Here is a 27,989-nt window from a genome sequence, read left to right on the forward strand (position 1 = left end):
TGTAGCCACATTAAAAATCAAACGTGACAGCCTTCTGTTGCTTGGGCCATCCTCTGGAGTGGAGTGGCTGGGTGCCCGGAGGTCCCCGCGCGTTCTTGGGCATCTGGGTGAGGAGGATATGGAAAATGGGGAGGAGGGGAGGCGGTCCATCTAGCCCAGTATCCTGTCTTCTGACAGTGGCCAGTGCCAGTTGCCCCAGAAGAAATGAACAGAACCGGTAATCATCAAGTGATCCACCCCCTGTCCCTCATTCCCAGCTTCTGCCAAACAGAGGCTAGGGACACCATCCCTGCCTGCCCGTCCTGGCTAATAGCCATTGATGGACCTATCCTCCATGAATTTATCTAGTTCTTTTTTGAACCCTGTTATGGTCTTGGCCTTCACAACATCCTCTGGCAAGGAGTTCCACAGGTTGACTGTGCATTGTGTGAAGAAATACTTCCTTTTATTTGTTTTAAACCTGCTACCTATTAATTTCATTTGGTGACCCCTAGTTCTTGTGTTATGAGAAGTAGTAAACAACACTTCCTTATCTACTTTCTCTACACCAGTCATGATTTCATAGGCCTCTATCACATCCCCCCTTAGCCGTCTCTTTTCTAAGCTGAAAAGTCCCAGTCTTTTTAATCTCTCCTCATATGGAAGCCATTCCAGACCCCTCATCATTTCTGTTGCCCTTTTCTGAACCTTTTCCAATGTATGTTTTTTGAGATGGGGCGACCACATCTGCATGTGTTATTCAAGATGAGGATGTACCATGGATTTATACAGAGGCAATATGATATTTTCTGTCTTATTCTCTCTCCCCTTCTTCATGATTCTCCCCACAACATTCTGTTCTCTTTTTTGACTGCTGCTGCACATTGAGTGGATGTTTTCAGAGAACTATCCACAATGACTCCAAGATCTCTTTCTTGAGTGGAAACAGCTAATTTAGACCCCATCAGACACTCATCGGATACTCATTTAGACACTCATCAAAGCAGAGAGTTGCTCCGAGGAAGCCTGTGGATTAGACTCATCTCTGAGCTGCTCCAGCCAGACCCCAGGAGTTTTGAACCAAACTGCCAGCCACACAGCAAGCAACCGAGAGGCAGACGTCATGACTCAGATCTTGGAGTGGACCTGACTCGAGCACTGCCGTCACTCTCCCTGGGGCTGGTGACTGCTCCTGGCAGGTTCCTCTGTTGTCTAATGTTGCTGCTAGTGAGGCGTTCTGCTCCTCAGCTTCCTTGTTAAACATGCCCAGCATGTGGAAAGAGCCTGTTCCCCAGTGCTGCCCAGGCTGGTGCTGGAACTCCCTGGTGAGTGTGTGGCACAGGTGCCCTTTGCGCTCACCCACCTCCTTTCACCTGCTGAGTTCATTCCTCTAGCCCCAAGCTCAGATGTGGCCCAGCTGGAGGTCACATCGCTGAGCCACCTGCAGCAGACATAGTGCAGACTCCTCTGCAGCCACCTTCACCTGGATTATGGGGCTGTGTGGTTCAGAGGCTACGATTAAGAGAATCATAGAATATCAGGGTTGGAAGGGACCTCAGGAGGTCATCTAGTCCAACCCCCTGCTCAAAGCAGGACCAACCCCAACTAAATCATCCCAGCCAGGGCTTTGTCAAGCCTGAGCTTAAAAACTTCTAAGGAAGGAGATTCCACCACCTCCCTAGGTAACGCATTCCAGTGTTTCACCACCCTCCTAGTGAAAAAGTTTTTCCTAATATCCAACCTAAAACTCCCCCACTGCAACTTGAGACCATTACTCCTCGTTCTGTAATCTGCTACCACTGAGAACAGTCTAGAGCCATCTTCTTTGAACCCCCTTTCAGGTAGATGAAAGCAGCGATCAAATCCCCCCTCATTCTTCTCTTCCGCAGACTAAACAATCCCAGTTCCCTCAGCCTCTCCTCATAAGTCATGTGTTCCAGTCCCCTAATCATTTTTGTTGCCCTTCGCTGGACTCTCTCCAATTTATCCACATCCTTCTTGTAGTGTGGGGCCCAAAACTGGACACAGTACTCCAGATGAGGCCTCACCAATGTCGAATAGAGGGGAACAATCACGTCCCTTGATCTACTGGCAATGCCTGTACTCATACATCCCAAAATCCCAAATCACAGTCTACTGAACCATTTTCATCATTAGCCAACGAGGGAGGAGAGGAGAAATTATCCTTCTTCTTTGCACAGTCTCTGTTGTCTCCCAGTCTCAGTGATTAACCAGGGGGCAAAGGTGGGGGGGAGCCCGGGCCCACCCTCTACTCCGGGCTCCAGCCCAGGGACCCTAATAGTATCAGCTATGGTAGCTGACCTTTTAGAAACATGACATGTACAATTCCCTGGGCTACTTTCCCCACAGCAACCCTCACTTCCTCAAGCTCCACTTCACCCTTACCTCAGGGCCTCCTTTCTTGTGCCTGATGTGGTGTGTACTACTCAGCCTCTCCAACAGCACAACTTCCTCCCACAGCTCCTGACATGCACACCCACCTGACTAACTGGGAGGCTTTTAACTAGTTTCAGCCAGCCCCTGATTGGCTTCAGGTGTCCCAATCAACCTAGCCTTCTCCCTGCCTTCTGGAAAGTTCTTAATTGGCCCCAGGTGTCTTAATTGACCTGGAGCAGCTTCCATTTCACTTAACCTGGTACCAGTGATTTGTTTAGCCTGGAGCTAATATATCTATCTCCCACTACTTTTCTATAGCCATCTGGCCTTGCCCCGTCACATATCCTCCCTCCCCACCCCCCCGCTCAACACCATAGAGCTAGGCAACTTGGGACGCCAGGCAGTATGCTCGTGACAGACCATCAGCATTGCCATGGTGGCATGCAGCCCTGTGCCGTATGTGGAACTGGAATGGTTGGAGGGATAAGAACCTCCTGGTGACCCTTGCATTCTTTTCCTTATTCCGCTGCATCCACTGGAGGGGTGCATGGTCCGTCACAAGAGTAAATTGCCGGCCTAAGAGGTAATAATGCAGTGTCTCCATAGCCCATTTGACAGCAAGGCATTCTCTCTCAACTACTGCGTATTTCTGTTCTCTTGGGAGAAGCTTTCTGCTTAGGTAGAGGATTGGGTGTTCCTCTTCTCCCACCATTTGCAACAGAACTGCTCCCAACCCCACCTCGGAAGCATCTGTTTGTAAAATAAATTCCCTGTTAAAGTCTGGGGCTATGAGTACGGGGTCATTACAGAGGGCCGTCTGATGGTCTGTAAATGCCCCCTCTGCTGCGTCAGTCCACTTTACCATGCCTGGACCTCGGGCCTTCACCAGGTCCATTAGGGGACTTGCCCTAGTGCCCTAGAAGTGGGGAATAAACCGTCGGTAGTAGCCTACCACGCCTAGGAACGCACAGGCCTGCTTTTTTCAGGTCGGCTGGGGCCAGTTTTGAATTGCCTCTAGCTTATTCATTTCACTATGCCCCTTCCACAATATATCCCAGGTACTTAGCCTCTGCTAGCCCTAAGGCGCATTTAGCGGGATTAGCAGTGAGGCCAGCCCGCCTTAAGGTGCACAGTACTGCCTCAACTTTCTCCAAGTGGGTTCCCCAGTCTGGCGTATGGATGATGACATCATCTAGGTATGCAGCTGCATAACTAGTATGGGGGCGCAGCAGCTTATCCATGAGGCGCTGGAATGTGGCTGGAGCCCCATGTAGCCCAAAAGGGAGGACGGTGTACTGGAATAGCCCATCCGGGGTGGAGAATGCTGTCTTTTCTTTAGCTTCTTTGGTCAGAGGAATCTGCCAGTACCCTTTTGTCAGATCCAGTGTAGTGAAGAATTGGGCACTACCCCGTCGGTCAACCAGTTCGTCGATGCGCGGTATGGGGTATGCATCAAACTGGGATATTTCATTCAGTCGGTGAAAGTCATTACAGAATCTCATGGTACCGTCAGGTTTAGGCATTAGAACAATTGGACTGGACCACTGACTGTAAGATTCTTCAATAACCCCTAATTCTAACATTTTCTTTACTTCGGCCTTGATTTCTTCTCTTTTGGCTGCTGGGATTCGGTAGGGTCTCAATGTTACCTTGGCTCCGGGGATCATGCGGATATGGTGATAGGTCTCAGTCGTCCGCCCTGGTTTTGTAGAGAACACATCTCTGTTGCGATTAATCATGTCAGCTGCCTCGATCTTTTGGATTGGTGTCAAGTCGGATGATATCCTCACTTGCTCGTGTAAGTTATCCTCCTGGGGAAGGGTCTCCTGCATGACTAAGCATGCCTCTCGATTGTGCCAAGGTTTTAGAAGATTGATGTCGTAAATTTGCTCCGATTTTCAGTGGCCTGGCTGCCGCACCTTATAGTTCACCTCTCCCACGGCTTCGATTATTTCGTAGGGTCCCTGCCACTGGGCCAACAGTTTACTTTCTGCTGTGGGCACCAGTACCATCACCCAATCCCCTGGTTGGAACCGTCGAAGCTTCGCTTGGTGGTTATAATGGGTTCGTTGGGTCTCCTGTGCTCTCTCCAAGTGCTCCCATACAATGGGGGTAACTCGGGCTATCCGATCTCTCATCTGCAGTACATGCTCAACTATGTTCCTTCCGAGATTTGGCTCCTCTTCCCAGGTTTCTCTGGCTATATCCAATATGCCGTGAGAGTGGCACCCATATAGTAGTTTGAATGGAGAGAAATCCATGGAGGCTTGCGGAACCTCCCGGATGGTGAACATGAGGTAAGGCAATAGGGTATCCCAATCTTTCCCATCCCGGCTCATCACTTTCCTGATCATGGCCTTGAGGGTCCTATTGAACCTTTCCACAAGGCCATCTGTTTGTGGGTGGTATACAGAGGTCCGTAGGGCTTGTACATGGAGCAATGAACAGAGATCTTTCATCAACTTGGACATGAAAGGTGTCCCTTGATCAGTCAATATCTCCTTGGGTAGCCCAACCCGGACAAAGATCTGTACTAGCTCCTTAGCTGTTATCTTGGAAGCTGTGTTGTGCAGGAGAACAGCTTCCGGGTACTGGGTTGCATAGTCCAGTACAACAAGCACATGTTGGTGGCCCCAAGCTGTCTTCTCTAGGGGCCCTACCAGATCCATGGCTATCCATTCGACAGGAACCTCTATTATTGGAAGAGGTATCAAAGGAGCCCGCAAGTGCGGGCGAGGGCTATGTAACTGACACTCTGGACAAGAGGTACAGTATCGCCGGACATCTTCATGTACTCCTGGCCAGAAGAACCTCCGCAGGATCCGTGCCTGGGTTTTCTCTACCCCTAGGTGTCCTCCAAACAGGTGACTGTGGGAGAGACTCAATATGGCTTTTTGATGTTTTTGTGGCACCAGAAGTTGTTGTATCTCTTGCTCCTGCATTTGCACCACGCGGTACAGGAGATCTTTCTTCACTATAAAGTAAGGTCTGGGACCTTCCCATCCATGGATATCCCATCGATCTCTGCCACCTCTTTCCTGGCGTTATCATATCTGGGGTCCTCCGCCTGGTCCCGCCCAAAAGTCTCTCTCCCAGGACTAACCTGCCCAAGCTCCCAGGGGCCAGCTTCTGCTTCTTCCAATGGCTCGCCGCCGTCATGGCTGGGGACAGCTTCTGGCTCACCTTCTGTGGTGGAAGTTTCTCTGTTGGCTGCTTGCATCCATCGGCCTATGAGGGAGGTCTTCTGGCCCTGGGTCAGGATCCGGGATCCCAAGGCCTTCACAGCCTTCCTCTCTTTTTTTGTCTTCCGGGTCTTTCGGGGGGCTGAGAACAGATCCTGAGAAATCTCAGCGAACATCGGGGGTTGACATTCCCCCGGTGACAAGCCGCTGTCCTCAGCGTCCCCACCTCCCTCCAGCCTCTCCAGGGGGAGTAAATTATCAAACCCTGGATAGCCCCTCCCAATGACTACAGGATATGGAAGTTTAGGAACTACGCCCACGGTCACCTCAATGGGGTTTCCCGGAACCTCTATCTCCACTGGGATGGTGGGGTAATGGCTCACGAACCAAGGATGCATGCACCTTACTGCTACGTGTTTGGCTTGTAACAGCTGACTGTTTTTTACCAGCTTACCCGATATGAGGGTGATAGCACTCCCAGAGTCCACAAACACTGTAGTCTCTGCTCCATTTATCCTCACTGTCCTGGTGTAATTATGTGAGGCTAATGCGACCCCCGCGAGGTGGATAAAGGAGCATGGGACCTCCCAATCCCCCAAGTTACATTGCATAGACTCCTCAGTGCTGGGACACTGTGCTGCTATGTGTCCCCACTCCCCACATGCATAACATCTATAATTGCTTTTAATCACTCCCCTATCCTGGGGGTTAGAGGTTTAGTCCGGGGGTTCCCCCCACTCAGGCCAATCCCTTCCTTCTGGGGTCCCCACTGGTTTTCGCCCCCCCCCCTTCTTCCACCTACGACTCCCCAGGGGTTTGGCTGCCCAACCTTCCAGGGTCAGGGTCGGGTGCTTGCTTCGAAAGGGGCCTTCATTGGGTAGTCGGGTCAGTTCCCTGGCTGTCATCCATCTTTCTACCAGTGTGATCATCTCGTCGTACGTGGATGGATCATTCTGGCCTACCCATTTGCAGAGATCTGGCGGCAGTCCCCACATGTAATGGTCGATGACCAAGGTCTCCAAAATCTCCTCCAGCCTGCACAGCTCGGGCTGTAACCACTTCTGTGCAAGGTGTATGAGGTTGAATAGCTGGGACCTCGCGGGTTTGTTCTCCTGGTATTTCCACTCATGGAACCTCTGGGCCCTTACCACTGCTGTTATCCCTGATCGTGCTAGGATCTCTGCCTTCAGAAAGGTATAGTCAGTGGCATCCATGGCAGGCAAGTCAAAGTAGGCCTTCTGGGCCTCTCCACACAAAAAAGGGGCGAGAATGCTGGCCCACTGCTCCTGGGGCCACGCCTCACGCTGAGCAGTCCTTTTGAATGAGAGGACTCTACGTCATATCCTGATGTCATCTTTGGCAGACAACCAGTGGCCCTCAGGGTTCGCGTCCCGTTGGACCCCCGGGCCTCGGTGGTGAGGATCTTCAGCTGGTCCACCGCCTCTCTCAAGAGGGCACGATCTTGGGTCGCCTGGCTCATCAGTAATTGATTGGTTTCCTGCTGTACCCGCATAGACTCCTGTTGTGCCATTGCCTGAACCCGGGTGGCCTCCTGCTGGGCTGCCATGGCTTGTACCAGAGCTCTTACCACCTCCTCCATTGTGGAACAAAGCAAACAAACAAAAACCCCCCCAAAAAAAAATCCAAAACCCCAGTGCACTTTTTTTTAAACCTCTTTCTTCCGCCACACTGTGAACGAAATCCCACTTCTTACACCAGTTGTGACAAAGCTCTGTCCTTGCCTCCGTGGGTCCCGTCTTTCCTGGCGGATTTCGCTAGCCTCAGAGGCTCACTGTGACCCTCCATGTAACCCTTCTTTCTCTGGAGACAAGGGTCACAGTCTACTAAGCTATTTTCGTCATAAGCCAGCAAGGGAGGTGAGGAGAAGTTATCCTTCTTTGCACAGTCTCTGTTGTCTCCCAGTCTCAGTGATTAATCAGGGGGCAAAGGTAGGGGGGAGCCCGGGCCCACCCTCTACTCCGGGCTCCAGTCCAGGGACCCTAATAGTATCAGCTATGGTAGCTGACCTTTTAGAAACATGACATGTACAATTCCCTGGGCTACTTCCCCCATAGCAGCCCTCATTTCCTTAAGCTCCACTTCACCCTTACCTCAGGGCCTCCTTTCTTGTGCCTGATGTGGTGTGTACTACTCAGCCTCTCCAACAGCACAACTTCCTCCCACAGCTCCTGACATGCATATGCACCTGAAGTGGTTCGGGACTATTTAGAAAAGTTGGACGAGCACAAGTCCATGGGGCCAGATGCACTGCATCCAAGAGTGCTAAAGGAGTTGGCGGATGTGATTGCAGAGCCATTGGCCACTATCTTTGAAAACTCATGGCAATCGGGGGAAGTCCCGGACGACTGGAAAAAAGCTAATGTAGTGCCCATCTTTAAAAAAGGGAAGAAGGAGGATCCTGGGAACTACAGGCCAGTCAGCCTCACCTCAGTCCCCGGAAAAATCATGGAGCAGGTCCTCAAAGACCATGGAGCAGGTCCTCAATCCTGAAGCATTTACATGGGAGGAATGTGATCAGGAACAGTCAGCATGGATTTACCAAGGGAAGGTCATGCCTGACTAATCTAATCGCCTTCTATGATGAGATAACTGGCTCTGTGGATGAGGGGAAAGCGGTGGACGTGTTGTTCCTTGACTTTAGCAAAGCTTTTGATACAGTCTCCCACAGTATTCTTGCCAGCAAGTGAAAGAAGTATGGGCTGAATGAATGGACTACAAGGTGGATAGAAAGTTGGCTAGACTGTCGGGCTCAACGGGTAATGATCAATGGCTCCATGTCTAGTTGGCAGCCGGTATCAAGTGGAGTGCCCCAAGGGTTGGTCCTGGGGCCAGTTTTGTTCAATATCTTCATAAATGATCCGGAGGATGGTGTGGATTGCACCCTCAGCAAGTTTGCAGATGACACTAAACTGGGAGGAGAGGTAGGGAGGGTAGGGATAGAATACAGAGGGACCCAGACAAATTGGAGGATTGGGCCAAAAGAAATCTGATGAGGTTCAACAAGGACAAGTGCAGAGTCCTGCATTTCGGACGGAAGAATCCCATGCACCACTACAGACTAGGGACTGAATGGCTCAGCAGCAGTTCTGCGGAAAAGGACCTAGGGGTTACAGTGAACAAGAAGCTGGATATGAGTCAACAATGTGCCCTTGTTGCCAAGAAGGCCAATGGCATTTTGGGATGTATATGAAGGGGTATTGCCAGCAGATGAAGGGATGTGATCGTTCCCCTCTATTCGACATTGGTGAGGCCTCATCTGTGTCCAGTTTTGGGCCCCACACTACAAGAAGGATGTGGAAAAATTGGAAAGCATCCAGCGGAGGGCAACAAAAATTATTAGGGGACTGGAACACATGACTTATGAGGAGAGGCTGAGGGAACTGGGATTGTTTAGTCTGCGGAAGAGAAGAATGAGGGGGGATTTGATAGCTGCTTTCAACTACCTGAAAGGGGGTTCCAAAGAGGATGGCTCTAGACTGTTCTCAGTGGTAGCTGATGACAGAACGAGGAGTAATGGTCTCAAGTTGCAGTGTGGGAGGTTTAGGTTGGATATTAGGAAAAACTTTTTCACTAGGAGGGTGGTGAAACACTGGAATGCGTTACCTAGGGAGGTGGTGGAATCTCCTTCCTTAGAGGTTTTTAAGGTCAGGCTTGACAAAGCCCTGGCTGGGATGATTTAGTTGGGGCTTGGTCCTGCTTTGAGCAGGGGGTTGGAGTAGATGACCTCCTGAGGTCCCTTCCAACCCTGATATTCTATGATTCTATGATGCATCCGGCACCAGCCACTGTCGGCAGACAGGACACTGGGCTAGATGGACCATTGGTCTGACCCACTATGGCCATTCTTATGGGTGAGCAAATATCTTTTAATGGACTGTCTTCTATTGGTGAGCGAGACAAGCTTTCGAGCTTACACAGAACTCTGGAAAACATACTCTTATGTTACGTTAACCTACAGCCTCAAATCAGCAAGTCCAGACAACCCATACCAGGAGTGCAGGGGGAGAGAGAGGACAGACCTTGTGAACCTCTGCCAACAAGATCTGAAACATCACCGAGCTGAAGTGGGATGTAGCCAGACAGCCAGCCCCCCCTCTCTCAGACCAGCATTGCTGGAAACACAGGAGGAAGCCGGAACAGGGCACTTAACATATATTCCAGCACAGCCTTTGAAGCTGTGAAAGCACAGGTGTGCTGCTACAATGTGCCTCTGGGAACAGATACAACGATTAAGCTCACCGCAGGCAGAGGCCCTGTGACAGACATGGCTCTTAGCCCCTACTCAATAGCGTGATGCACACACACCAACATCCTAGGTGGGAAAATATTTACCCTGATAAAAGAAATGTCCAGTAGTCGAAACTTATTGTTTCTCTCCCTTGCAAGTGTAAACTACTCTTGCGAAAGCTGGTGTCACCCCGACAGACCAGCCTCAATTTGGCATAAGAAAGGAGAAAGAGAATAAAGGAGTACAGAGGTATAAGTAGGGGACCTACAGCACCATGATTTTGGAGTGCTTTTCACTATCTATCTGCTGGTCAGATAAGTGACAGCCTCCCAAGGCTTCTGCAGCTAAGAGGGTCCCTAAGCCTTGTCCCTTATTCGTCTTTCCGCGGAATTGAGTGACCGATCCTGGCTTGGCACCGCTGGAATCGAGAGATGCAAGGAGGGTAAGAAGCACCCACACCTGATCTCCTATCTTTAGTGGACACATATTTGAAATAGAGCTCTATACTTTGTTTTCTTTCTTTGGGATTGTGGCTTCAGTTTTGTAACTTGTTTGTGTGTGTAACATCTCTACATTTAAATAAGTAGGCACTAGCAATTTTGTAACCACATGATTAGAATCTAGCTTCATAAATTTTGGTAACCATTTGTGCATAAGCCTGACTTGTTTTCTCTGGTTTACTGTAAAGCAGCCAACACAATTAAAGAACCTCAGCCGTTTTGGCTCTAAAGCCTGGCCATTAGGTGAGAGTACTAAGAGCCTAGCGTTGAGTTGTGCCGCCTCCACGGGGCAAACTCTTGGGGCACCTGTCAGTCAATCCTGGCTGCCCGCTGCGAAGGAGCTCTGAGCTCTAGCAGTGAAAGTCACGGGTGTGGAGAGGCTCTTAGTGCTGCCATTGGGGCACCTGTCAGTCAGTATTGACTGCCCGCCTCGAAGGAGCTCTGGCAGTTAAAGTCACGGGTGGTTAGGACCTTGGGGCATCCGTCAGCCTAGCCCGGGCTGCCCGCCGCGAAGGGACAGTGCGTCCTAGCGGTTAAAGTCACGGATGGTATAAACGGGCATAGCTGGCACCTCACCAAACATCCTTGGCCGTCGGCTAACATGGGCCCAGGTGGTTAAGAGGGAAGCAAACCTGATACTGATCTTCTGAAAGCAATCCCGGCAATTCTCATTGCATAAGACTAACTATAGTCCTGAGTCAAAGAAAGATTAGGAGGAAAAAAATGAGCACTAAACAGTCAATAAGAGTCTTTCTATTTGCTTCAAGGCTCTTTGAGTCTGGCCCCAGGGGAGAAACAGACCCAGGAGCAATTAGCATCCTGAGGGTATACAGATGAAAACCTGCCAGTAAAGAAAACCAACCCGAGTGGCTGCAGGACTTACAGAGGGTATCCAGGCTGAGGACTGGCTGGGCCTGGATCCCTTAGGAGAAGCTGTGGATTTCCTCAGAACTCTGGCTACTCTGGTCTCCCTAAACTTCACTCCACAATTAACCCAAAAGGAGTCAGAGAGATCAGAACCCTGGGTGTGGCAGATGCAGGCTGCCATTTGGGGTTGGCAGGGGCATTGACCCTGCCCACAGTGGGCGACACCTTGGGGTGTGAGAGGACAGCAAAGCAGAGTGGGGCTTAGAACATGATGTGGCAGGGAAATGGGCAATGGGCTTCTGGGTCACGTCCTCTGATACATCATTTCAGCCAACAAGGAGGGACCAGTGCCCTTGTCCACAGCTCTCCTGCAGTCACCCTGGGTCTCTGAGGACATGGCACCAAAGGGAGGGACCCTGTCCTGTCAGAAGCTGTGCTTGGTGATGGGTGTGTGCCATCTCTGATGCTCATCCTCGCCCCCTGCCCTGGCACCCACTCTATAAGCCAGGCTGGTGAAGCAGGGACAGGGCAGGTCCAGGGCTGGCTGGCAAGGGCCAGAACCCTCTGCCCTCTAGGCAGGCCCCAGCACCAGGCAGAGCTGCAGGCTCCCACCTCTGCCCTGCACTCATTTCCCTTTCAAATACTGCATGGGGGATCAGCTGGGGCAAATGGGGGAGGGCCTGGGCATGAAGAGGGAAGGAGGGGCCTGAAGAAAGGGAGCCAGGGAGTGGCATGAGGAGGCTGTGGGGGGAGAGGGGAGGGAGACTTAGGCAATGCTGGATTCAAGATCAGCTCAGGGACCTGGACTCAACTACGCATGGAGCTCTGCTGGCCAGCAGTGTGTGTCTGACACGAGTACGAGGCACTCTCGGGCTCCAGGCTGGGCAGGGGGTCTGGAGTGAGGTTCAGCCCCATGAGAAACCAACTACTCCTGAATTAATCTGGCATCCCCGAGCCCGCAAGCCACCCCATGTACTGGCACAGCGGACTGGTGCCAGGACACAGCAGCACATGTGAGGGTGCACCCCCAGTCTTCACAATCACAAACCAGCGTGCACAGCCCCAGCGTCCACAAAAGACCCTACAATAACAAACCGGAATGCCTAGCCCATCATTCACAAGAGACCCTAAAATAACAAGGCAGGATGCATTGTGGGCAACCCTACAATAACAAACGGGAAGGTATAGCTCTAACGTTCTCCAATGACCCTACAATAACAAACGGGAAGGTATAGCTCTAACGTTCTCCAATGACCCTACAATAACAAACGGGAAGGTATAGCTCTAACGTTCTCCAATGACCCTACAATAACAAACCGGAAGGTATAGCTCTAACGTTCTCCAATGACCCTACAATAACAAACGGGAAGGTATAGCTCTAACGTTCTCCAATGACCCTACAATAACAAACGGGAAGGTATAGCTCTAACGTTCTCCAATGACCCTACAATAACAAACCGGAAGGTATAGCTCTAACGTTCTCCAATGACCCTACAATAACAAACCGGAAGGTATAGCTCTAACGTTCTCCAATGACCCTACAATAACAAACGGGAAGGTATAGCTCTAACGTTCTCCAATGACCCTACAATAACAAACCGGAAGGTATAGCTCTAACGTTCTCCAATGACCCTACAATAACAAACGGGAAGGTATAGCTCTAACGTTCTCCAATGACCCTACAATAACAAACGGGAAGGTATAGCTCTAACGTTCTCCAATGACCCTACAATAACAAACGGGAAGGTATAGCTCTAACGTTCTCCAATGACCCTACAATAACAAACGGGAAGGTATAGCTCTAACGTTCTCCAATGACCCTACAATAACAAACGGGAAGGTATAGCTCTAACGTTCTCCAATGACCCTACAATAACAAACGGGAAGGTATAGCTCTAACGTTCTCCAATGACCCTACAATAACAAACGGGAAGGTATAGCTCTAACGTTCTCCAATGACCCTACAATAACAAACAGGAAGGTATAGCTCTAACGTTCTCCAATGACCCTACAATAACAAACGGGAAGGTATAGCTCTAACGTTCTCCAATGACCCTACAATAACAAACCGGAAGGTATAGCTCTAACGTTCTCCAATGACCCTACAATAACAAACGGGAAGGTATAGCTCTAACGTTCTCCAATGACCCTACAATAACAAACGGGAAGGTATAGCTCTAACGTTCTCCAATGACCCTACAATAACAAACCGGAAGGTATAGCTCTAACGTTCTCCAATGACCCTACAATAACAAACCGGAAGGTATAGCTCTAACGTTCTCCAATGACCCTACAATAACAAACGGGAAGGTATAGCTCTAACGTTCTCCAATGACCCTACAATAACAAACCGGAAGGTATAGCTCTAACGTTCTCCAATGACCCTACAATAACAAACGGGAAGGTATAGCTCTAACGTTCTCCAATGACCCTACAATAACAAACGGGAAGGTATAGCTCTAACGTTCTCCAATGACCCTACAATAACAAACGGGAAGGTATAGCTCTAACGTTCTCCAATGACCCTACAATAACAAACGGGAAGGTATAGCTCTAACGTTCTCCAATGACCCTACAATAACAAACGGGAAGGTATAGCTCTAACGTTCTCCAATGACCCTACAATAACAAACAGGAAGGTATAGCTCTAACGTTCTCCAATGACCCTACAATAACAAACGGGAAGGTATAGCTCTAACGTTCTCCAATGACCCTACAATAACAAACCGGAAGGTATAGCTCTAACGTTCTCCAATGACCCTACAATAACAAACCGGAAGGTATAGCTCTAACGTTCTCCAATGACCCTACAATAACAAACCGGAAGGTATAGCTCTAACGTTCTCCAATGACCCTACAATAACAAACGGGAAGGTATAGCTCTAACGTTCTCCAATGACCCTACAATAACAAACCGGAAGGTATAGCTCTAACGTTCTCCAATGACCCTACAATAACAAATGGGAAGGTATAGCTCTAACGTTCTCCAATGACCCTACAATAACAAACGGGAAGGTATAGCTCTAACGTTCTCCAATGACCCTACAATAACAAACCGGAAGGTATAGCTCTAACGTTCTCCAATGACCCTACAATAACAAAGCTGCAGAAACAACCTACAGCCAAACGCCAGCCCCGCATCCCAGCCATCCCACCAGCGCACTCTTCAGAAGGAAGAAGCCGGGCCAGATCCCCCTCCTGTCGCTCTGCTGATCCTAACAGGGTTACCCCAGACCTGAATCTGGCCCACTGTGTTTTGGGGGCATTCACCCACTGTGAGACAGCAGGGACTGAGTGGGGAGGATTGACCTAGGAATGAGGCAGGGGAGTTTACTGGGACTGTCTGATCGGTGATGAGATAGCAGGGGGTGGCTTCACTGGCTGTCACCTGAGCCGGGAGGGCGGTTGGGTCCAGGTGACACCTTCTGCCCGGGAAACTGGACAAAGGCTGGAGGAGGAGCTGGGGGGAGGCTGGGGGAGTTGGCTGGAGGGGGGTTCATTTTTGGAGTGGGCTGGGGAAGAGGAGGGAGCCCCCCCCAAAAGGACCTGACTAAGGGGTCCTGTTTATGCCTAACCTCTGGTCTGGACTATGTTCCTGTCGTTTCTAATAAACCTTCTGTTCTACTGGGTGGCTGAGAGTCACGGTGAATCGCAGGAAGTGGGGTTGCAGGGTCCTGAGTCCCCCAACCTCCGTGACACCTAGCCAGTGTGGGGGAAGTGTCCTTGGGACAAAATCCCCAGCAGGACACTAGAATGCAAGTCTGGAAACACAACCTTTCCTTGCTGCCCAGCGTGAGCCCAGCCCCAGCACCACCTGCAGGGGCTGGCACAAGTCCTGGAGTGGAGCGACCCCCGCTAGAGGGAGCTTGGCTCTGTTGCACCAGTGCAGAGGGGAGCTGGCAGCTACCCCCTCAGACTGCCCAGGCTGCAGAGACCTACCCAGGACACCTTCACCCGTGGTACACACATCCACTAATCAAAGGCCCCAGGCAGCAGCTCAGTATCGAGACCCTCCAACAAATAGAAACTGAGGCACAGAGCGGGCAGGGACTTGCCCAAGCTCACGAGTCAGACGCAGGGCTGGGAGTGCAACCTCAGAGTCCTGACTCCAGGCCTCCTGCTTAGGCCACTATATCCCACTGCCTACCATGGCAAGCGCTCCCCCTGCAGAGCCAGCAGCTGGGGTGTCCCCGCCCAGGGCCTGTCTGCAGCCACGGCCCCCGGCTTGGTCACTGCTGCAGGGACCCACACAGCAGTGTGTCCCAGGGGACTCGGGAAGGTGCCGTGACGTGGGGGGATACAGAGAGGACTCTTACCTTGGGGTGGGGGGGAGCAGAGCCCACCCAGGGCAGTTCTACGGTGTGTGAGACACACTGGCTTGGCCCATGGTTCTTCCTGAAAGAGAAGAAACCCGCATATTACAGCTGGCCCCATGGCTGTGACCTCTCCAGCTGGGCTGGAGCCGGAGGGGCCGGGAGGAGAGAGGCCAGCAGTGGGGATCCCAAAGGAGTCAAGGAAAGGGTAGTCCTGGGGAGCCACCAGGTGCCGCTCAGCTGCCACATCAGAGGGGAGACGCAGCCTGGTAACGCGTCCAGGAGAGACGCGGCGCTGGAGGGGCCCACCAGGAGCTGGCTTCAGGTCACTTGCATTTCATGAAGATCCCCAGGAAAGTGCATCAGCAGCAAGCTGGACCGGATAAGTTACAAACACGCTACTGAAGCAGCCAGTGGAGAGCGCAGCTGCTCCATGGACTGCAACAGATGCTCCAACTTCTGCACCTGGTACCTTGCGTCTGGCTAGTGGACTGCAACCTGCGTTCCCCCAGCCATCGCACCTAGCCAGGGCCACGCAGAGAGCTACTGAATTGCCACCCTCAGGAGGAGCAACAGCAGTTGCCTCGCTGCGAAGGAGACTGGGTTATTATCCAGGCAGCTGGTACTAGCGACGAGGGGCTCACACCGGCACAGGTGTGGAGCTGCAGCAGGTGGCCCCTTCATGCCACTGCAACTTTGAGGAATTGAACTGGGAACTCTGCCCAGGTGAAAACGAGGGCGACAGCTCAGCCCCCAGCCTGAGAAACCTGCCTGCTGGATGGCCTGAGGGGAAGCAGATTACAGCTCCCCGGCTCTCAGGCAGCACACCGAGCCTCAGATTGCAGCATGCATCATTGTCTGCTCCCGCATGGAGCATCTGGTCTGGGCACCGGTGCTCTCACTGGAGGCACCCAACAGGGCAGCGCCAAGCTCTGGGGTGCATTTTCGCTGCCCCACAGCAAAGAATCCACATGGCCTGGTTCTCAGCATGCAGGAGCCACAGATCCCAGTGCAGGGAGCCCTTGCTGCTCAGACCCACTGATGGGCAGGCCAGCTGAGTTTGCCGTCCTCCAGCAAATATTAATGCTGGCACCGCTGGACGGGCTCACCAGCAATGACGGGGCAGGGCTACCATGCTCTGCATCCAGTGAAATCCTTCTAACTGCCATGTAGACCCTGCGCCAGTGAGCCTTGCTCTCCTGCTCCCTGAACGCAGGGGCCACGCTCTGTCACCCCCCTCCTCCCACTAGGGCAGGGGCAGGCAAACTTTTTGGCCTGAGGGCGCATCGGGTTTCAGAAATTGTATGGAGGTTCGGTTTGGGGAGGCTCCGGACTGAGTCCCCAAACAGCCAGGCGTGGCCCAGCCCCCACCCCCTATCCGACCCCACCCTGCTTCTTGCCTCCCTGACGCGCCCCCCCGGGACCCCTGTCCCATCCAACCACCTCTTCTCCCTGTCCCCTAACTGCCCCTGCCCCCCCTGCCCCTAACTGCCCCCTCCGCCCCATCCAACCCCTCCTCTCCTTCCTGACTGCCCCCCCGGGACCCCTGCCCCATCTACCCCCCGCTCCCTGACCACCCCCGGGACCCCGCCCCCATTCAACCCCCCTGCTCCCCGCCCTCTGACCACCCTGACCCCTATCCACGCCCCCACCCCCTCAAACTCCCCTGCCCTCTAGCCAGCCCGCCCTTCTCCTGCCCCCTCACCGCGCAGCACAGAGACCAGGTCAGGCCGGGCTCTGCAGCTGCTCTGCCCCAGGAGCTCGCAGCCCCCTGCCCGGAGCATCGCGCCAGCAGCACAGTGAGCTGAGGCTGCGGGGAGGGGGACAGCGGGGGAGGGGCCAGGGGACAGCCTCCCAGGCCAGGGGCTCAGGGGCCGGGCAGGAGGGTCCCATGGGCCAGATGTGGCTCACGGGCCGTAGTTTGCCCATCTCTGCACTAGGGTCTGTCTCACAGCATGGGCTGGGCTCTGAGCCCACGTGTGCCAGCCAACCCCACACTGGAGTCAGGGAGTCACGCCGGATTGACACCACACATGTTTTCACACCCGTTACAGCAGCGCCTGGAAAGCCCAGCTGCGATCAGTGCCCCTGCATGACACCACACAGACACAGCAAGCCGGGCCCTGCCCGCAGGGCTGAGTCTGAGCAGACCAAGCACCTGTGGCTGGCTCCATGGGCGCGCGCCAAGGCTGGGGAGTGACTCACAGGATTGGGCCCGGCCAGGAGAGTCACCAAGATCCTCAACAGGGCCCCCAGTGTGCAGCGCCAGCAGGGACTCTGGGCACCCACTGCCCTGCCACCCTCCCCCAGGGCCCAGACCCACGGCATGCTGGGAGTCCCGACCCGAGGGCTCAGAGTCATGGCACTCCCCTCCCCCAACCCTCACAGGGCCTAGAACCAGAGCACACCAGGCACCCCCCACATCCCTTGCAGTGTGTGCAGTGTGACACCCTGGCACCCCAATATTCACCACTGTCATGTAACTAGGATATGTTTTGTACAAAGTGCTCCTTGTGAGGTGTCATTCTAAAAGTCTTGCTCTGCTAGACAGTCACATCTCGTTGGATTGTACGTGCTACCGTCGTGTGTGACGTTATGAAGTTGGGCTACGTATGTGTCACTGAAACATGTTGTGACATTGAATGCACCCACAAGCCGCCTTTCGGGTTCAACAGTAAAAAGCCAAACAGTGTGAATGGCTCATGGAGGAAATGCACAAGCACCAGGGTTACCCCAGGAACTGTGGACAATAGAAACCTCTCAGAGACAGCACTGCCCAATGGGAACTGTTTGATGCAGGTCACAGCAAAGGAGCTTTCCAGCAAGTTGGAAGAAGATATAAAAGGGGGACAATGACATCCTGGGGGGACCTCACTCTCCCTACAACACCTCACCTGGAAACACCTGAGGAACAAAGACTGAACTGGGGGAAGTGATGGTCTCAGGCTAAGAGATTTCTAGCCTGTGTATGAAAACCTGGGAAACCCAAGCTGCAAAGCCAAGGCCGCTTGTGCCTTAAGAATCTGCCAGCCTGTTTATCACTCAGGGTGAGAATTTGCTAATACATTTCCCACCTGTCTAGTGTGTTAAGTTCAGTTTGTGGTTTTGTTTATTTACTAGGTAATCTGCTTTGATCTGTTTGCTATCCCTTATAATCACTTAAAGTCTATCTTTTGTATGTAATAAACTTATTTTATGTTTTAATCCAAACCAGTGCATGTTTGACTAAGGTGTCTGGGGAAAATCTCAGCTTGGTTTCCGCAAGTGTGCATGGTCCTCTTCACACTGAGGGAGAGGCGGACTGGATATTATAACCCACATACGGCCAGATTTGACCAGGGCAGGACGTACTGCTCTAGGGTCTCAAGCTGGGAGGTTGGTAGCTAGAGAGCCTGCGTGTGACTGCAGCTGGGTGTGTCCCTACCTGTGTGAATGATGGTGAAAGTGCAAGCTTGGAGGACTTTGCAACTTGTCACACCAGTAGAGTGCAAAGGGAGCCCAGGCTGGTGGGTCAGCGGGCCCAGTAGTACCCCAGTTCCAGGTGGCATCCCGGGGGGGGGGGGGGGGGGGGACGGACTTGTCACAGACGGCACACCAGGCACCCCCCCTCATAGTCAGGGTTGCCAATTCTCCAGGATTGCCCTGGAGTCTCCAGGAATTAAAGATAAATCTTTAATTAAAGAATATGCCATGTGATGAAACCACCAGGAATACATCCAACCACAATTGGCAACCCTACTTTCAAGGCCCAGAGCCACAGCACACTGGCCACCCCTCCCCCAAGGCCCAGAGCTACGGCACAGCTGGGCAAGCCCCTCCTACACCCCTCGCAGAGCCCAGAGCCATGGCACACCAGGTACCTCTCCCCAGGGCTCAGCACACCAGCTGGGCTCTGTGATCTAAGAAAGCCTCCCCCAGGGCTGTCAGAGGGAGACCCAGGCACCACCCTTCTGTAGGGCAAGTTTGGGGGATGCTCCCGCGGGGGCTGGCTGTCACCGCAGCAATCTGTGGCACCAAGTCTGCTTAGATCCAAGCAGAAGGCAGCCACACAGTAAATCACTGGCCAGCGTCTGTCTGGGAGCAGGATCAATCTGGAGGTGTGGGACTGACATCGGCATCTGGGGATCCAGCCCTGGGTTCAATCAGCTTCTCCAGCCTGGCACTGGTGGGTATCACGTCCCACAAGGCACCAGCTCAGCTTCAACGCCCTTTGGAAACATCAACTAGCTTTGTGGGGCAGCTCTCTGCTCACAGCACCCCATACTACAGGTGGGGAAACAGAGGCATTGGAGGGGCCCACAGTGACAGTGGCAAGGCTAGAATCTAGCTGTTCTGAGGCCACTGAGCCATGCCCCTTCAAACCCTGGAAGGAACCAGAGCTGTGGCAGGGGTTGGTTTGTGTCCCTCGTACCCACACCTATCTCCATGGCACCCGGCAGGCACTGCTGGGAATGAGGCTGCCAGGCCCGGGAGAAGTGGGGGGCATCAGAATGAGCTGGCAAGGCCCCCACATATTAGAGGTTTCCCCATAATATGTGGGGGATCCCCAGAACACCCCTGGGGGGGTGCCCCATGTCACTCTCTGCCAAAGGATCAATGTGGTGCGAGCTCGGCACCCACAGCCAAACCCAGACGCACCGCAGGTCCCTGCTCCCTGCTAGGAGGAAGAGGAGGGTTTATCCATGGCGGGACGATGCCCTCAGGGGAGCTGCTCAGTCAGAGGTGCCCAGTATAGTCCCAATGGCTGCCACGCTTGCCTGCCTGACCAGACATGAGGGATTTGCAATCTGGGCCTAACCACATAAAGGAGGTGGGGGATAGCTCAGTGGTTTGAGCATTGGCCTGCTAAACCCAAGGATTGTGAGTTCAATCCTTGGGGGGGGCCATTTAGGGATCTGGGGCAAAAATTAGGGATTGGTCCTCCTTTGAGCAGGGGGTTGGACTAGATGACCTCCTGAGGTCCCTTCCAACCCTGATATTCTATGATTCCTAGGCTGGGCTTGAGCTGGCCCAGCAAGGCAGAAAATGGGCAAGCTTCCCACAACTCGGCTCAGCTCTTCGATGCCTCTCACTCCTGACCTGCAGCCCCCACTAGTCCAGTGCTGGACCTGTCCCAAACAGCAATCCAGCACATGTGGTTTTGCACCATGTGGACATAGAGATCTCACCAAGCCCATTTCCCCTCACATCCATCCTGGCAGTCAGGCCCCCAGACTCCCAGTGGGAGCTGGAGGCCCTGGTGGGCCTTTGACTCTGACTCTGGAGTGCAGAACCCACGGTGGGGACTGATGCCAGCAGGTGCCCTGGCTGCTGCAGTTCCCAGGGAGGGAGGGAGGGGAGTGCAGAGGGAGGGCTGTTTCTGATACATTCAGATGCATCTGGGTCACTCTGTGCCTTTCTCCTCCCCCACACGGCTTCCCTGGGCCGATCAGGGACACGACCTGCCCTGCAGCTGCACTCCCCAGGCAGCCAGGAGTGTCTCACTGCTCCATCAGGGAAAGCTTTGCTGATGCAGTAGCTAAGGTCTGCAGTGTTTGGCTCCCTGCTGCTCATCCAGGGAGTGCTCCACCCGCCCGCCCAGAGAGCTCTCTGCCTGCCTGCCCGCCTGACCAGGGAGTGCTCTGCCCACCTGCCCACCTGCCCGGGGAGCTCTCTGCCCACCTGCCCGCCTGACCAGGGAGCTCTCTGCCTGCCTGCCTGCCTGACCAGGGAGCTCTCTGCCTGCCTGCCTGTCTGACCGGGGAGCGCTCTGCCCACCTGCCCACACAGGGAGCTCTCTGCCCACCTGCCCGCCTGCCCAGGGGGCGCTCTGCCCACCTGCCTGCCCTGCCCAGGGGGCCCTCTGCTCATCTGCACGCCCACCCGGGGAGCGCTCTGCCCAGCTACCCGTTCACCCGGGGAGCTCGCTGCCCGCCCACCTGGGAGCTCTCTGCCTGCCCGCCCGGGGAGCTCTCTCTGCCCGCCTGCCTGACCAGGGAGCTCTCTGGCTGCTGGGCACACAGATGGGCTCCCAGACACAAGTAAAGTTCCGGAGCAAACAGGTAGGAAAATGCACAGAGCAAACGGGTAGGAAAATGCACTTACAAAGCAATTCTCCATCGGACTGGGCCTGCCAAGGGGAGGAGACAGTCTGAATTATTACAGCACAACATCACAGCAACACGACCCCACCCAGCACAGAGCCACAACGCCATAACACAGCACAACACAACAGAGCAGAGCCACAACACAGCATAACATAACCCGTCTAACACAGAACCACCACACAACCCCACCCAGAGCCAGAAGACAGAACCACAACACAACCCCATCCAACACAACCCCACAGCACCATAACACAACAAAACCCCAATCTAACAGAGAACCACAACACCAGCACACAGCACAACACAACCCCATCCAGCATAGCACAGAACAGAACACCAGTACAGCACTGCATCGCAACACTGAAACACAGCACAGGGACAAAAAACCAGCACAACACAGCAACAGAACAGCAACACAGGTCAGTACAACTGTGCAACTCAGACCTGCACTAAGCCACAAAGTAATGCAAAGCAAAGTCACAACACAGCCCCGTGAGCAGAGCCTGCAAACATTACACCACCATTATAAAAACAGAACAGTCCAACCCCCTCCTCTCCGCTGTTGGGTTCTGGCCTGAGTGCAATGCCAGTCCCACCGCAAAGGATGGGGGCGGGGGGTCTGGGATCCTGGCCAGCCCCCAATCAGTCCCACACAGAGGGGCCACTACACACTTTGCTGCCTTTTCTAAGCAGCAGCCCTACGCACAGGCCTCGCTCTGCTCGTACACCCCAAGACAGTACCACTGCAGCCTAGCCCTGCACTACCCACTCCAGACTCTACAGAGAAAGGGACGCCCATGGCTGAGCCAGGATTCAGCCACCCTCTTTCCGTGGCCTCCAGCCCACTTGGTTTGACATGGTTGAAGGTCCAGGCTGTGAGCTGTGGAGAAAGCAGTGCTAGGAAGACAGGGGTGACCCGCCGGGGTCCTGCTGCAGCCCTTCCTGGGGATGGAGTGCCCCACACACCCACAGAGCCGCCCCCACGGCTCCATACACACACACCCTGCACCCCCTACACGCACACACCAAGAGACCCCTGTCACGGAGTCCCTGGGCGATGCTCTGGAACTGCTCCCCATGAAGCCAGTTAGGACTCTGGGGAAGTCTCCTCTCTGGGAGCAGCCTGTCTGCAGGACACACAGCTCACCTGGCTTCCACCCTCCTGGGCCTGACCTTGGAGCCTTCAGCATCCTCTGCCCCTCCATGTGCTTCCCACAGTGAGTCCGCCCAGGCGGGGTCCTGGGGCAGCCAGAGGGTCCTGCCCCCCAACTCTGCAGTCAGATGTGACTCTCAGCCAGCCAGTAAAACAGAAGGTTTATTAGACGACAGTGTCACGGAGTGTGGGGGAGTCCAGGCCCTGCACCCCTCGTCCTGGGATTCACTGAGACTCTCAGCCAGCCAGTAAAACGGAAGGTTTATTGGACAACAGGAACACAGTCCAAAACAGAGCTTGTGGGTACACCCAGGACCCCTCAGTCAAGTCCTTCTGGGGGGCAGGGAGCTTAGACCCCAGCCCTGGGGTTCCCTGCGTTCCTCCACCCAGCCCCAAACTGAAACTAAACCCCCCCAGCAGGTTCCCTGCTGCAGCCTCCATCCACATTCCTGGGCAGAGGTGTCACCTCCCCGTCCCCCTCCTGGCTCAGGTGACAGGCTCTCAGGTCTCCCATCCCCAGGGCACATTCCCAGGTCAACACTCCCCCCTCCCTGCTGCGTCACATCCTCACAGACAGGAACATGGTCTAAAACAGAGCTTGTAGGTGCAGAGAACAGGACCCCTCAGCTGGGTCCATTTTGGGGGGCCGTGAGCCAGACAACCACTTCTGCCCTTCATTCCATGTCCCCAGCCAGCCCCAAACTGAAACCCTCTCCAGACCCTCCTCCTCTGGGCTTTGTCCCTTTCCTGGGCCAGGAGGGCACCGGATTCCTTTGTTCTCCAACCCTTTAGCTCTCACCTTGCAGGGGGGAAGGGCCCAGGCCATCAGTGGCCAGGAAACAGGGTGTCGGCCATTCTCTGTGTCCAGACCCCTGCACACACCTGCCCTCTAGGGCTCTGCAAGGATTACGCACCCTTATCCCACTGTGACGAAGTGGGACTGTTCTTAATGTTTCCTCTGAATAGTGTGGGGGTGCCTCAGTTTCCCCTAGGCAGTTCTTAAGTCTCTAGGTGGTGGGATAAGGGTGTATGATCATTGCAGAGCCCTAGAGGGCAGGTGTGTGCAGGGGTCTGGACACAGAGAATGGCCGACACCCTGTTTCCTGGCAACTGATGGCCTGGGCCCTTCCCCCCTGCAAGGTGAGAGCTAAAGGGTTGGAGAACAAAGGAATCCGGTGACCTCCTGGCCCAGGAAAGGGACAAAGCCCAGAGGAGGAGGGGCTGGAGAGAGTTTCAGTTTGGGGCTGGCTGGGACATGGAGTGAAGTGCAGAAGTGGTTGTCTGGCTCACTGCCCCCCAAAATGGACCCAGCTGAGGGGTCCGGTTCTCTGCACCTACAAGCTCTGTTTTAGACCATGTTCCTGTCGTCTAATAAACCTCTATTTTACTGGCTGGCTGAGAGTCACGTCTGACTGCAGAGTTGGGGGGCAGGACCCTCTGGCTTCCCCAGGACCCCGCCTGGGCGGACTCGCTGTGGGAAGTGCACGGAGGGGCAGAGGATGCTGAATGCTCCAAGGTCAGACCCAGGAAGGTGGAAGCTGTGTGAGCTGTGTGTCCTGAAGACAGGCTGCTCACAGAAAGGAGACTTCCCCAGAGTCCTGACTGGCTTCATGGGGAGCAGTTCCAGAGCATCGCCCAGGGACTCCATGACACCCACCACCTAGATACTTAAGAACTGCATAGGGGAAACTGAGGCATCCCCACACTATTCAGAGGAAACATTAAGAACCGTCCCACTTCGTCACATCTCTCCTGCCTTCGAGACCGAACTGAGCGGGGTCACTTTAGCCAGTGACCTGAGGAAGTTCGAAGCCACCAACGTTCCCATGAATGCCCCAGCATCTCTCCCATTCCTTGGTGGGAGTTACACCAGGCCCTTCCAGTTTCATGCCCTCCCATAGGTCGGGGGTGGTCGATAGCACTCGCATGCCGCATGTGGGAAGGTTTATGCGGCCCGTGCCCTTTTGCCATCCCAAAACCCCCGGGGGTCAAACTGGGGTTGGGTCTTCTCCCAGGGCTCCAGTCTGGAGGGCTGCAATTCGGGCTCTCTTGGTTAAGAGCCCCCATCTTGACCTGGGCCACATACTGTTCACTTACAGAACTAGCATGGAGACATCCCTTTCTCCACAACCTTGTCTCCCCAACAAGCGGGCCAAACACAGCCACTGGGTTATCGGACTGTTTAACTTCCTTAACAGCTTTCACTTCATCTGAGACCTTCTCAAAGCTATCCACACTGGATCTTTCAACAGGAAAGTCGGTGGATCCATTCACAACAGAAAATTTCTGGCTGTTAGGAACTGAAACTTCCTTGATTAATTTCAGAGTAGCAGCCATGTTAGTCTGTATTTGCAAAAAGAAAAGGAGTAATTGTGGCACCTTAGAGACTAACCAATTTATTTGAGCATAAGCTTTTGTGAGCTACAGCTCACTTCATTGGATGCAAGCTTATGCTCAAATAAATTGGTTAGTCTCTAAGGTGCCACAAGTCCTCCTTTTCTTTTTCCTTGATTAAACCACTTTCACACCCTTCAGTTGCAGCAAACTGCTTGCAAAGACTCCATGAGGATTCCTTTCCCTAGGGCTTTTCTATGCAACAATTCACCCTTCACAGAAATTCTTCCCTTACCCTCTTCACCTAGGGCTTGCTCTAGAGGAACACTTTCCTGAGCAACAACAGACTCTTTCTGGGTCTCCCTTACATCCAGAATTACCTCTGGCCCATCCGGCGGATTCCGACACAATCCCGTTTCAGGCAAACTTACAGACTTCCTAGATAAAAGGTCAGAAGCATTCTCCTTCCCTTTGCCACACACAAGTTCAGGAATATTTTCCTTCTTGCTACAGGTTTCCACACCCTCAGTAGGTAACACAATCACATCACCTTCATGCTCTCCTTGTGCCCCAGCTAGGATCTCACCCTGATTAGACAGAGTTGCTTCACCCTTTCCAACAACACACTAGCAACAGGCAAAATACAAGCACCAGAATTGTCTGGTCTCTGGGATTTTACATAGACCCTAACTGGATGCGACCTAGTTACAGGGCCATTCTCCCGAGCAGACACAAACTTAGGACCCTTCCCTTCCTGGGCTTTAGCTGAATCCAGAACCAGCTCTGGGACAACTGCACGACCCTCAGCCATCACAGGTTGAAAAGCCCCTTCTGTCTGCTCCACAGACAAAGAAGAGCCGGACACACTTTCTCCTTTCCCAGACCCACAGCTTGGGGTCTCATTCCCCTGGTCCCAGCACACAAGGCTAGTCACAGACAACTGCTTGGAGACCAGGGTAGCTCCCTCCACAGGCAAGTCAATACCCCTGACAGACACAGGCACGTTTCCTTCCCTGTCCCAATTCTCCACCCAGCTAACAGGTAAGGTCCAGAGACACTCAGCTTCCACTCTCCTCGCCTTCCTAGACACAGCCATCAGCTCACAAGGCTGCCTAGGCTCATCCAGACTCTCCTTACTGAGCACCTTGCCACTCCCCACAGATCCCCTGCCCTGCCTGGGTCTCCCCCCACTCAGCTGGGGTCTCAGCTCCCCCCATGCTCAGCGCTGCCCTTGCTGTCCCAGTGGGGGTAGGCAGTGAGCTCGCTGCTTTCCTCACAGCATCAGAGCCAGCGTGAGCCCCTTCTCCGGTGTGCAAGGGGGGTGGGGAGCATCTCTCTGTCCCACCCAGCCCCAGGGCTCTGGTTACAGGCAGGCAGATATCCTGAGCCTAGCTGCTCCTCCCTACTGCCAGCCAGGTCATCTGCATTTTCACTGACCATTTCCCTCTCCACCGATTGGTTCCCTGGATTCAAATTCAAACCCTTGGCAGTTACAGGAGCAGGGCCTGGATCCTGTCCCAAAGAGACACAGTCACCCCATAACAGGGTTTCGCAGCTGGTGTCCTGGAGCACCCCAACAGCCAGCCAACCCGACCACTCCTGGGTCTGCACAGGGATCTGGGCCATAGGGAGGGCGAGGGGCTTCATCCCTGGGACCCTCACCCAGCTCACACAGGCCCTCAGCATCTGAGGCTGCACCCCCCAGGGCCTGACACCAGTTCTCTCTGGCCCAGGATCTCGCCACCCCAGGAATGTCTCCCCATTGACCATCACCTTCCGCTCCCACTGGGGGTCGAGGGGCCTGGCCCCAGGAAACTCCACACAGACATATAGGTTGGGGTCAGGAGTGGGAGCTTGTCCACCTCCCCACCCATCGGGCTGACGGAGTCTATGGCCTTGGGACCCAGCAAGGGAGCTAGACACCGGGGCTTTTCCGCAGGGTCCCCCTGGTTCAAATTTCCAGCCTGCTCAAAGGCAGTGAGGTGGTGTGACGAAGTGGGACTGTTCTCAATGTTTCCTCTGAATAGTGTGGGGGTGCCTCAGTTTCCCCTAGGCAGTTCTTAAGTCTCTAGGGGGTGGAGTAAGGGTGTATGATCATTGCAGAGCCCTAGAGGGCAGGTGTGTGCAGGAGTCTGGACACAGAGAATGGCCGACACCCTGTTTCCTGGCAACTGATGGCCTGGGCCCTTCCCCCCCTGCAAGGTGAGAGCTGAAGGGTTGGAGAACAAAGGAATCAGGTGACCACCTGGCCCGGGAAAGGAACAAAGCCCAGAGGAGGGGGGGCTGGAGGGAGTTTCAGTTTGGGGCTGGCTGGGACATGGAGTGAAGTGCAGACGTGGTTGTCTGGCTCACTGCCCCCCAAAATGGACCCAGCTGAGGGGTCCCGTTCTCTGCACCTGCAAGCTCTGTGTTAGACCATGTTCCTGTCGTCTAATAAACCTTCTGTTTTACTGGCTGGCTGAGAGTCACGTCTGACTGCGAAGTTGGGGTGCAGGACCCTCTGGCTTCCCCAGGAGCCCCGCCTGAGCGGACTCGCTGTGGGAAGCGCACGGAGGGGCAGAGGATGCTGAATGCTCCGAGATCAGACCCAGAAAGGTGGAAGCTGAGTGAGCTGCGTGTCCTGAAGACAGGCTGCTCACAGAAAGGCGACTGCCCCAGAGTCCTGACTGGCTTCATGGGGAGCAGTTCCAGAGCATCGCCCAGGGACTCCGTGACAGGTGGGCATCCACATGCCCCCCTCCTTAACCAGGGCAATTTAGTCTCGAGGTTCCCTGTGGAACTGGCCCCCCGGGGTCTATCCCCACTCACCCCTGGGAGGTCTCCTAGGGCTCTCCGCTCCCCCACTGCCAGTTCATGCTGCTGCTGCTTCTGCAGCTCTTTCTCAGGCTCTCGCTGTCTCTCACAGTCCTCTTGCTCTCTCGGGCTCAGC

The 27,989-nt window shown here is 53.9% G+C and overlaps 1 protein-coding gene across 15 annotated transcripts in view; it reads right to left on the reverse strand.

The window, feature by feature from the left end:
• Positions 1–27,989, reverse strand: part of RAP1GAP (RAP1 GTPase activating protein) — a 226,177-nt gene that overhangs the window by 89,800 nt on the left and 108,388 nt on the right. For 13 of the 15 annotated variants that reach the window (XM_048825425.2, XM_048825431.2, XM_048825421.2 and 10 more), the window contains exon 3: positions 15,491–15,569. The exons of 1 other annotated variant lie outside the window; for it this stretch is intronic. Coding sequence is in view for 12 of the 14 variants with exons in the window: in XM_048825431.2 (XP_048681388.2) it covers positions 15,491–15,569 (79 nt within the window). In the remaining 2 variants the exon portion in view is untranslated. Of the gene's footprint in view, positions 1–15,490; positions 15,570–21,571; positions 21,597–27,989 lie in introns of all 15 variants that reach the window. One more of the 15 variants, XM_048825426.2, reaches the window with a different exon arrangement.

This window comes from Caretta caretta, chromosome 18 (genome assembly GCF_965140235.1).
Source record: "Caretta caretta isolate rCarCar2 chromosome 18, rCarCar1.hap1, whole genome shotgun sequence".
In the NCBI taxonomy this organism is placed as follows: Eukaryota; Metazoa; Chordata; order Testudines; family Cheloniidae; genus Caretta; species Caretta caretta.